This window comes from Oncorhynchus kisutch, linkage group LG11 (assembly GCF_002021735.2).
Source record: "Oncorhynchus kisutch isolate 150728-3 linkage group LG11, Okis_V2, whole genome shotgun sequence".
Lineage (NCBI taxonomy): Eukaryota > Metazoa > Chordata > Actinopteri > Salmoniformes > Salmonidae > Oncorhynchus > Oncorhynchus kisutch.
Genome location: NC_034184.2, coordinates 79,761,383 through 79,773,655, shown reverse-complemented (window position 1 = coordinate 79,773,655; position 12,273 = coordinate 79,761,383). Strand labels below are relative to the sequence as shown.

Below are 12,273 nucleotides of genomic sequence, written 5' to 3'. Positions count from 1 at the left end.
AGTTAGCCAAGGCCTAGACCAAACCCCCGAAGAGTTAGCCAAGGCCTAGACCAAACCCCTGAAGAGTTAGCCAAGGCCTAGACCAAACCCCTGAAGAGTTAGCCAAGGCCTAGACCAAACCCCTGAAGAGTTAGCCAAGGCCTAGACCAAACCCCTGAAGAGTTAGCCAAGGCCTAGACCAAACCCCTGAAGAGTTAGCCAAGGCCTAGACCAAACCCCTGAAGAGTTAGCCAAGGCCTAGACCAAACCCCTGAAGAGTTAGCCAAGGCCTAGACCAAACCCCTGAAGAGTTAGCCAAGGCCTAGACCAAACCCCTGAAGAGTTAGCCAAGGCCTAGACCAAACCCTGAAGAGTTAGCCAAGGCAATAGCGGCAAAAAAACTCCCCTCTTGCCTTCTTCTGCTGTAGCATCATTATTCAGAATTTGTCCAATGTAGCATCATTATTCAGAATTTGTCCAATGTTTAGGCTATTATTTTCACTTACACATTCTTATTTAGCATATTTGATCATTAGTATTGTATTTATTTTCTTGTGTTTAAAAAAATCTTCTTCTACCTATCTTCTATCTTCTTGTTTGAGCTCACGTTGAAGAGAAATTCCAATGTATGTACATACAAAAGCCAAATACAACTTGAAATTTGGCTAAGGTGTTGCTGTGTCTGTGTCCTTCTATGAGGGCTAATGTTAGCTGTGCTGTTCTGTCCTCTTCACAGGAGGAATGTCAGAACTACATCCGAGTTTTGCTGGTGAATGGAGACAGACTGTTTACATGCGGAACCAACGCTTTCACACCAATCTGCACCAACCGCACTGTAAGAATCTAATAACGTACCTTGTCTTCTCTTCTCTTCTCACTTTTTATTACATCTGTAACTTCCTTCTTCTTTCCTATCTGCCCACTCTGATTCAACTCCACCTACCGTATTAAAAACCTGCCGTCTATCCCGAGGGGGTGGTAGCATAGTGGAGGGTAGGTGGAGGGGGTGGTAGCATAGTGGAGGGTAGGTGGAGGGGGTGGTAGCATAGTGGAGGGTAGGTGGAGGGGGTGGTAGCATAGTGGAGGGTAGGTGGAGGGGGTGGTAGCATAGTGGAGGGGGTGGTAGCATAGTGGAGGGTAGGTGGAGGGGGTGGTAGCATAGTGGAGGGTAGGTGGAGGGGGGTGCTAGCATAGTGGAGGGTAGGTGGAGGGGGTGGTAGCATAGTGGAGGGTAGGTGGAGTGAGTGGTAGCATAGTGGAGGGGGTGGTAGCATAGTGGAGGGTAGGTGGAGGGGGTGGTAGCATAGTGGAGGGTAGGTGGAGGGGGTGGTAGCATAGTGAAGGGTAGGTGGAGGGGGTGGTAGCATAGTGGAGGGTAGGTGATACGTGATCGTATAAATGTCAGGAAACGACTAGGATGGTATTTTATCAGCCCTGTCATAGGAGAACACACTCTGAGTCGGTCTAGATAAGTACTGCATAACTGGCAGGGTTGGGGTCAATTCCATTTGAAATTCAAATTGTTCCTAATTGAAAAGCATTGAAGAGAAATTGGAATTGTAGTGTACTTCCTGAGTTGACTGGCATTTAAATGAGGTTGGGAGAGAGGGGGAAGAGGAGAGAGGAAGCGAGGAGAGGGAGAGTGAGCGGGGAGAGTGAGAGGGAGAGGGAGAGTGAGCGAGGAGAGTGAGAGGAGAGTGAGCGAGGAGAGGGAGAGGGAGCGGGAGAGTGAGCGAGGAGAGGGAGAGGAGAGGGAGAGTGAGCGAGGAGAGGGAGAGGGAGAGGGGAGCGAGGAGAGGGAGAGGGAGCGGGAGAGTGAGCGAGGAGAGGGAGAGGGAGAGTGAGCGAGGAGAGGGAGAGAGAGAGGGAAAGGGAGCGAGGAGAGGGAGCGGGAGCGGGAGAGTGAGCGAGGGAGGGAGAGGGAGAGTGAGCAGGGAGGGGAGGGAGAGGGAGAGGGAGCGAGGAGAGGGAGAGGAGCGGGAGAGGGAGCGAGGAGAGGGAGAGGGAGCGAGGAGAGGGAGAGGGAGCGAGGAGAGGGAGAGTGAGCGAGGAGAGGGAGAGGGAGCGTGAGCGAGGAGAGGGAGAGTGAGCGAGGGGGGGGGGGAGAGGGAGAGTGAGAGAGGAGAGGGAGAGGGAGCGTGAGCGAGGAGATAACAATATACATTTAGTTTCCACTAAGTCATAAAGTAGGATGAATATCCTGTTCATTAATAATGTAGTCACTTTTCAAATGTCCTCATTCAATATTCTAATTCATTTTAACACCATACCAATATTTATGGCCTCGAATGGCAGGATTATATTTGCCATTGTGAGTAAAGTGGGAATGCAATCCTCTATCCATGGTATTGATCATGACGATGATGATGATGGTGGTGACGATGACATAGAGCCTATTATTGCAGACCCAATGTCCTCATCTATCCTGTAGACAGCTAGGAATCATTGACTCAGACATCTAACACCTCCTAGCCTGTCACTCTCTGTGTCTGATGACGTTTCCGAGTTGGCTGCCAGGAAGTGTCACATGGCAACTGACCAGGAAGAAAGGGAGCGGAAGCGAGATGTACTGAAAGCCCAGTCAGTAGCGCTGAGTGTGTGTCTCACAAACTCATTCCTCCCATTGGTTCACTATGAGTCAGCCTCTATCTACACTCTACTCCTATTAGACCCATCTTCCAGGTCAGCCTCTATCTACACTCTACTTCTATTAGACCCATCTTCCAGGTCAGCCTCTATCTACACTCTACTCCTATTAGACCCATCTTCCAGGTCAGCCTCTATCGACACTCTACTCCTATTAGACCCATCTTCCAGGTCAGCCTCTATCTACACTCTACTTCTATTAGACCCATCTTCCAGGTCAGCCTCTATCTACACTCTACTTCTATTAGACCCATCTTCCAGGTCAGCCTCTATCTACACTCTACTCCTATTAGACCCATCTTCCAGGTCAGCCTCTATCTACACTCTACTCCTATTAGACCCATCTTCCAGGTCAGCCTCTATCTACACTCTACTTCTATTAGACCCATCTTCCAGGTCCAGCTTGACCCAAACACTTCCCTCAACACACAGGAAGAGCTCCATCAATACCCCCTTTTTCATCTCAGACGTCAGGCACAGACACAGGACACTCTGGTGGGTTGAGCTGGGTCAGGCCGGAGGCCCGGAGCGGAGGTTGTTTGTGTCGCCGGAACCAACAGTGGTCCAAGTCGACCCACTGTAATAAATCTATCCAAAGTGACCGGTTCTGTTATGCTGTTTGAATAAGTGTCACGTCCCTAGAGGAAGTAGAAAGTCCATCTCTCGTTGATTAACCCGAAACTACAGCCAGCATTATAAAGAAGCTTTAGTGTGTCTGTCAAACAAGGCTTGTGTTCTGTATGGTTAGATATTGTGGAACCCCAATTGGAGAATATAGTATTTATAATTCAGTATTTATAATTTATTTGGGTTTCCAAGGGTTTCCATCGAAACAAACATTTATTTACACAACAGTATGTGTCTACCCATAAATTGTAACAAAAAAATGTTGGTTTATATAAATCCACTCAGAAAAAATCATGACTTCAGCTTAGATTGATAGGAATGGAGGTGAAAATCTTGCTTTAAGCATATTTTATTCACTGTGACATTTCACGGTTCCACCATGTGTTATAATGACATATCAACACCGTACACGTTCCACCTCTAAAACGTATTCAGAACTGCTGCCTCAGGTTATGCTGCGTGACTTTTTAGTGGGAACAAGTGTCAGGGCCATGTGTAGGATGAGCTGTTAAGTATTTTTAAACACAGAGAGCTGGATTTGGCCCGCTTTCAAAGGCAGGCAAACCAAACGTCTGAGCACCGAATCTCACATCGAGCTGCTTGTGAAAACGGAAAGGCTTTCCTTAAGTCAGGGATATAGTTTAATAACAAGTTACCCAGGGCTTTCATTCATCCAGTGATGTGGTTTAATTACACTTTACCCAGGGATTTCTTTAAGTCAGTGAGGGCGTTTAATAACGCATTATCCAGGTCAACAGATGGATTTCACTAGAGTCATTATGACACAACTCTACAGGAGGAATAACAAGTCATTATAATGACCCAACACTACTAGGAGGAATAACAAGTCATTATAATGACCCTACACTACTAGGAGGAATAACAAGTCATTATAATGACCCAACACTACTAGGAGGAATAACAAGTCATTATAATGACCCCTACACTACTAGGAGGAATAACAAGTCACTATAATGACCCAACACTACTAGGATGAATAACAGGTCATTATAATGACCCAACACTACTAGGATGAATAACAAGTCATTATAATGACCCAACAATACCAGGAGGAATAACAAGTCATTATAATGACCCAACACTACCAGGGGGAGTAACAAGTCATTATAATGACCCAACAATACCAGGAGTAATAACAAGTCATTATAATGACCCAACACTACCAGGAGGAATAACAAGTCATTATAATGACCCCAACACTACCAGGGGGAATAACAAGTCATTATAATGACCAAACACTACTAGGATGAATAACAAGTCATTATAATGACCCAACACTACCAGGGGGAATAACAAGTCATTATAATGACCCAACACTAACAGGGGGAATAACAAGTCATTATAATGACCCAACACTACTAGGATGAAAAACAAGTCATTATAATGACCCAACACTACCAGGGGGAATAACAAGTCATTATAATGACCCAACACTACCAGGGGGAATTACAAGTCATTATAATGACACAACACTACTAGGAGGAATAACAAGTCATTATAATGACCCAACACTACCAGGGGGAATAACAAGTCATTATAATGACCCAACACTACCAGGGGGAATAACAAGTCATTATAATGACCCAACACTACCAGGAGGAATAACAAGTCATTATAATGACCCAACACTACCAGGGGGAATAACAAGTCATTATAATGACCCAACACTACCAGGGGAATAACAAGTCATTATAATGACCCAACACTACCAGGAGGAATAACAGTCATTATAATGACCCAACACTACCAGGAGGAATAACAAGTCATTATAATGACCCAACACTACTAGGAGGAATAACAAGTCATTATAATGACCCAAAGCTTCTAGGGGAAACTACAAGTGTGTGAACCTCTATAGGAAATATGTTGCTATGGTGAAGGTGGAGTTTTTTTCTTAGCATTGGTTCTGTGATAGATATTTTGTTGTTCAGCCTTTTCTCAAATAGATTTGTTCAACTCCTGCATCCTCTCTCCTCTGTCCTCTGTCACCTCCCTTTTTCAAAAATGTCAAAGGTAAGCGAGGGGAAATAGGAAGTGGACAGAAATGAGACTCTCCTTCACCACTCGCTTGTCATCAGGCAAATTACTTTCACAGGGGAGTAAAACTCAAAATAAATATAAAAACAATTGTAGCTAGTTTTTTGCATTATTTTCTCCTCTGAGAGAAAAAGAGCAGATATTAAACTCTTCCGCAATGGACTCAGGTTTACACTATCCTGATGAAGGACTCAGGTTTACGCTATCCTGATGAAGGACTCAGGTTTACACTATCCTGATGAAGGACTCAGGTTTACGCTATCCTGATGAAGGACTCAGGTTTACACTATCCTGATGAAGGACTCAGGTTTACGCTATCCTGATGAAGGACTCAGGTTTACACTATCCTGATGAAGGACTCAGGTAGGATACGCTATCCTGATGAAGGACTCAGGTAGGATACACTATCCTGATGAAGGACTCAGGTAGGATACGCTATCCTGATGAAGGACTCAGGGCAGATACACTATCCTGATGAAGGACTCAGGTAGGATACGCTATCCTGATGAAGGACTCAGGGCGGATACACTATCCTGATGAAGGACTCAGGTAGGATACGCTATCCTGATGAAGGACTCAGGGTGGATACACTATCCTGATGAAGGACTCAGGTAGGATACGCTACCCTGATGAAGGACTCAGGGCGGATACACTATCCTGATGAAGGACTCAGGTAGGATACGCTATCCTGATGAAGGACTCAGGGCGGATACACTATCCTGATGAAGGACTCAGGTAGGATACGCTATCTTGATGAAGGACTCAGGGCGGATTCACTATCCTGATGAAGGGACTCAGGTCGGATACGCTATCCTGATGAAGGACTCAGGGCGGATACACTATCCTGATGAAGGACTCAGGTTGGATACACTATCCTGATGAAAGTGGCTAACGAGGAGGGAAGGACACTCATCCGTTCACCTACTAACAAATTGACACTCTCCTCTGCCAGTTATTGGTTTCCGGGACACAAAGGAGAGAGGATGGAGGAGAGAGGACTGGATGAGAGAGGACTAGAGGAGAGAGGACTGGAGGAGAGAGGATTGGAGGAGAGAGGATTGGAGAAGAGAGGATGGAGGAGAGAGGATTGGAGGAAAGAGGAAGGAGGAGAGAGGACTGGAGGGAGAGGATTGGAGGGGAGAGGATTGGAGAAGAGAGGATGGAGGAGAGATGATTGGAGAAGAGAGGATGGATGAGAGAGGACTGGAGGAGAGAGGATTGGAGGAGAGAGGACAGAGGAGAGAGGATTGGAGGGGAGAAGGATTGGAGGAGAGAGGATGGAGGAGAGAGGATTGGAGGAGAGAGGATTGGAGGAGAGAGGATTGGAGGAGAGAGGACAGAGGAGAGAGGATTGGAGGTGAGAGAGGATTGGAGGAGAGAGGATGGAGGAGAGAGGATTGGAGGAGAGAGGACAGAGGAGAGAGGATTGGAGGTGAGATAGGATTGGAGGAGAGAGGATGGAGGAGAGAGGATTGGAGGAGAGAGGCTGGATGAGAGGACTGGACGTGAGAGGATTGGAGAAGAGAGGATTGGAGGAGAGAGGATTGGAGGAGAGAGGAGAGGAGGAGAGAGGACTGGAGGAGAGAGGATTGGAGAATAGATGATTGGAGGACAGAGGATGGAGGAGAGAGGATTGGAGGAAGAGAGGACTGGAGGAGACAGGACTGGGGGAGAGAGGATTGGAGGAGAGGAGGATGGAGGAGAGAGGATTGGAGGAGAGAGGACAGAGGAGAGAGGATTGGAGGGGAGAGAGGATTGGAGGAGAGAGGATGGAGGAGAGAGGATTGGAGGAGAGAGGCTGGATGAGAGACTGGACGTGAGAGGATTGGAGAAGAGAGGATTGGAGGAGAGAGGATGGAGGAGAGATGATTGGAGGAAAGAGGATGGAGGAGAGAGGACTGGAGGAGAGAGGATTGGAGGGGAGAGGATGGAGGAGAGAGGATTGGAGGAGAGAGGACAGGAGGAGAGAGGACTGGAGGAGAGAGGATTGGAGAAGAGATGATTGGAGGAGAGAGGATGGAGGAGAGAGGATTGGAGGAGAGAGGACAGAGGAGAGAGGACTGGAGGAGAGAGGACTGGAGAAGAGATGATTGGAGGAGAGAGGATTGGAGGAGAGAGGACAGAGGAGAGAGGATTGGAAGGGAGAGAGGATTGGAGGAGAGAGGATGGAGGAGAGGAGGACTGGAGGAGAAGAGGATTGGAGGGGAGAGGATGGAGGAGAGGATTGGAGGGGAGAGGATGGAGGAGAGGATTGGAGGAGAGGGACGGAGGAGAGAGGACTGGAGGAGAGAGGATTTGGAGAAGAGAGGATTGGAGGGGAGAGAGGATTGGAGGAGAGAGGATTGGAGGAGTGAGGATTGGAGGAGAGAGGATTGGAGGAGTGAGGATTGGAGGGGAGAGAGGATTGGAGGAGAGAGGATTGGAGAAGAGAGGATTGGAGGGGAGAGAGGAGGATTGGAGAAGAGAGGATTGGTAGGAGAGAGGATTGGAGGAGAGAGGATTGGAGGAGTGAGGATTGGAGGGGAGAGAGGATTGGAGGGGAGAGGATGGAGGAGAGGATTGGAGGAAGAGGGGACGGTAGGAGGAGAGGACTGGAGGAGAGAGGATTGGAGAAGAGAGGATTGGAGGGGAGAGAGGATTGGAGGAGAGGGACGGAGGAGAGAGGACTGGAGGAGAGAGGATTGGAGAAGAGAGGATGGATGAGAGAGGACTGGAGGAGAGAGGATTGGAGGAGAGAGGATTGGAGGAGAGAGGATTGTGTTACGTGGGAAGTAGAGGATTGGAGGAAGAGTAGGATTGGGATGAAGAGTAGGATTGGTTAGGCGGAGAGAGGACTTGGTCAGACAGAGAGGATTCGGAGGAGAAGCGGATTGGAGAGAGAGGATTGGAGGAGTGAGGATTGGAGGGGAGAGAGGATTGGAGGGGAGAGGATGGAGGAGAGGATTGGAGGAGAGGGGACGGAGGAGAGAGGACTGCGAGGAGAGAGGATTTAGGAGAAGCGAGGCATTGGTAGGGAAGGAAGAGAGGTACTTGGAAAGGAGAGGGGACGGAGAGTAGAGGACTGGAGGAGAGAGGATTGGAGAGAGAGAGAGGATGAGAGAGAGGACTGTAGGAGAGAAGGATTGGAGGAGGATGAGGACATCGGGAGGAGGAAGAGGCATTGGAGGGGAGAGAGGATGGGAGGGAGAGGAATGGAGGAGAGAGGACTGGAGGAGAGAGGATGGAGAAGAGAGGATGGATGAGAGAGGACTGGAGGAGAGAGGATTGGAGGAGAGAGGATTGGAGGAGAGAGGATTGGAGGAGAGAGGATGGAGGAGGAGAGGATTGGAGAGAGAGGATTGGAGGAGAGAGGATTGAGGGAGAGGATGGAGGAGAGAGGACTGGATGAGAGGATTGGAGGGGAGAGGATGGAGGAGAGAGGACAGACTTTCCCAAATGAGTGTGTGTGGTTTAGGATAGGGTAAGGATAGGGTAAAGGAACTGTGTAGGTAGCCTTTGTCTTACCCTGGCTGATTCTCCAGGGGTGGATTGTATACAAAGCTGATAACAAAAGGAGGATTTATTTTACTTTATTTCACTAGGCAAGTCAGTTAAGAACAAATTCTTATTTCAATGACGGCCTAGGAAAAGTGGGTTAACTGCCTTGTTCATGGGCAGAATGACAGACTTTCACCTTGTCAGCTCTGGGATTCAATATTGAAACCTCCAGATAATAGTCCAACCCTCTAACCACTAGGCTACCTGCCTCCCCCCTCTAACCACTAGGCTACCTGCCTCCCCCCTCTAACCACTAGGCCCACCTGCCTCCCCCCTCTAACCACTAGGCTACCTGCCTCCCCCCTCTAAACACTAGGCCACCTGCCTCCCCCCTCTAACCACTAGGCTACCTGCCTCCCCCCTCTAACCACTAGGCTACCTGCCTCCCCCTCTAACCACTAGGCTACCTGCCTCCCCCCTCTAACCACTAGGTTACCTGCCTCCCCCCTCTAACCACTAGGTTACCTGCCTCCCCCCTCTAACCACTAGGCTACCTGCCTCCCCCCTCTAACCACTAGGTTACCTGCCTCCCCCTCTAACCACTAGACTACCTGCCTCCCCCCTCTAACCACTAGGCTACCTGCCGTCCTTACACTCTAACCACTAGGCTACCTGCCGTCCCTACACTCTAACCACTAGGCTACCTGCCGTCCCTACACTCTAACCACTAGGCTACCTGCCGTCCCTACACTCTAACCACTAGGCTACCTGCCGTCCCTACACTCTAACCACTAGGCTACCTGCCGTCCCTACACTCTAACCACTAGGCTACCTGCCGTCCCTTCACTCTAACCACTAGGCTACCTGCCGTCCCTACACTCTAACCACTAGGCTACCTGCCGCCCCTACACTCTAACCACTAGGCTATCTGCCGTCCCTACACTCTAACCACTAGGCTACCTGCCGTCCCTACACTCTAACCACTAGGCTACCTGCCGTCCCTACACTCTAACCACTAGGCTACCTGCCGTCCCTACACTCTAACCACTAGGCTATCTGCCTTCCCTACACTCTAACCACTAGGCTACCTGCCGTCCCTACACGCTAACCACTAGGCTACCTGCCGTCCCTACACTCTAACCACTAGGCTACCTGCCGTCCCTACACTCTAACCACTAGGCTACCTGCCGCCCCTACACTCTAACCACTAGGCTACCTGCCGTCCCTACACTCTAACCACTAGGCTACCTGCCGTCCCTACACTCTAACCACTAGGCTACCTGCCGCCCCTACACTCTAACCACTAGGCTACCTGCCGTCCCTACACTCTAACCACTAGGCTATCTGCCTTCCCTACACTCTAACCACTAGGCTACCTGCCGTCCCTACACGCTAACCACTAGGCTACCTGCCGTCCCTACACTCTAACCACTAGGCTACCTGCCGTCCCTACACTCTAACCACTAGGCTACCTGCCGCCCCTACACTCTAACCACTAGGCTACCTGCCGTCCCTACACTCTAACCACTAGGCTACCTGCCTCCCCCCTCTAACCACTAGGCTACCTGCCTCCCCCCTCTAACCACTAGGCCACCTGCCTCCCCCCTCTAACCACTAGGCTACCTGCCTCCCCCCTCTAACCACTAGGCTACCTGCCTCCCCCCTCTAACCACTAGGCTACCTGCCTCCCCCCTCTAACCACTAGGTTACCTGCCTCCCCCCTCTAACCACTAGGCTACCTGCCTCCCCCCTCTAACCACTAGGTTACCTGCCTCCCCCTCTAACCACTAGACTACCTGCCTCCCCCCTCTAACCACTAGGCTACCTGCCGTCCCTACACTCTAACCACTAGGCTACCTGCCGTCCCTACACTCTAACCTCTAGGCTACCTGCCGTCCCTACACTCTAACCACTAGGCTAACTGCCGTCCCTACACTCTAACCACTAGGCTACCTGCCATCCCTACACTCTAACCACTAGGCTACCTGCCGCCCCTATTTGAGCTGGGTACTGTAAGATGGTCCTACAGTAACGATGTGACAGGTTTTTTCCTAGAGGAGAAAAGCAGTTTCACAGGCATTAAAGCAGTTTCACAGGCATTATGGGACTCCATATCCTTCTTTTTAATCTGAGCTCTGTACAAATGTCAATTACCTCTTGGGCATGGTGGGCTGATAATGTACAAGACAAGAGGTGCGTGTGTGTATGTGTGTATTGACTGTGTGTGTGGTGGAAGCAATGATTAGCATTAGCATGAATGGAGTGGATGATAATCATGACAAGAATGTAATGAGATGAAGAATTCCTACTTATAAGCACAAGTACTCTGCACTCACATTGCTTTGCCTTGAACTTGTATTATCATGATCAGTTATTCAAGTCAAACTCCCAAATATCTCCCTCGTCCTGTGGTAACCAAGCAACATCCCAAGTGCCCAATGTTAGCCTTGTCTCATTGTGTGATCGTTTTGCTGCAACTGACAGTAATGGAGACCCCACCTCATCTCCTCCACCTCTGTCCCCCTCTCCCCCCACCTCATCTCCTCCACCTCTGTCCCCCTCTCCCCCCACCTCATCTCCTCCACCTCTGTCCCCCTCTCCCCCCACCTCATCTCCTCCACCTCTCCCCCCTCTCCCCCCACCTCATCTCCTCCACCTCTGTCCCCCTCTTCCCCCACCTCATCTCCTCCACCTCTGTCCCCCTCTCCCCCTCATCTACTCCACCTCTGTCCCCCTCTCTCCTCCCCCCCTCATCTGCTCCACCTCTGTCCCCCTCTCCCCCCCCACCTCATCTCCTACACCTCTGTCCCCCTCTCCCCCCACCTCATCTCCTACACCTCTGTCCCCCTCTCCCCCCACCTCATCTCCTACACCTCTGTCCCCCTCTCCCCCCACCTCATCTCCTCCACCTCTGTCCCCCTCTCCCCCCACCTCATCTCCTCCACCTCTGTCCCCCTCTCTCCTCCCCCTCATCTGCTCCACCTCTGTCCCCCTCTCCCCCCACCTCATCTCCTCCACCTCTGTCCCCCTCTCCCCCCACCTCATCTCCTCCACCTCTGTCCCCCTCTCTCCTCCCCCTCATCTCCTCCACCTCTGTCCCCCTCTCCCCCCACCTCATCTCCTCCACCTCTGTCCCCCTCTCCCCACACCTCATCTCCTCCACCTCTGTCCCCCTCTACCCCCACCTCATCTCCTCCACCTCTGTCCCCCTCTCCCCCTCATCTACTCCACCTCTGTCCCCCTCTCTCCCCCCCCCCTCATCTGCTCCACCTCTGTCCCCCTCTCCCCCCACCTCATCTCCTCCACCTCTGTCCCCCTCTCCCCCCACCTCATCTCCTCCACCTCTGTCCCCCTCTCCCCCCACCTCATCTCCTCCACCTCTGTCCCCCTCTCCCCCCACCTCATCTCCTCCACCTCTGTCCCCCTCTCCCCCCCCCTCATCTCCTCCACCTCTGTCCCCCCCCCCTCATCTGTCCCTCTCCCTCC

At 50.6% G+C, this 12,273-nt stretch overlaps 1 protein-coding gene across 2 annotated transcripts in view; it reads left to right on the top strand.

Annotated features, from left to right (window-relative positions):
- The window catches only part of LOC116376355 (semaphorin-5A), a 381,827-nt gene that overhangs the window by 121,798 nt on the left and 247,756 nt on the right, over positions 1 to 12,273 (top strand). For both annotated transcript variants that reach the window (XR_004211770.1, XM_031836384.1), the window contains exon 6: positions 716 to 814. Coding sequence is in view for 1 of the 2 variants with exons in the window: in XM_031836384.1 (XP_031692244.1) it covers positions 716 to 814 (99 nt within the window). In the remaining variant the exon portion in view is untranslated. The remainder of the gene's footprint in view (positions 1 to 715; positions 815 to 12,273) is intronic.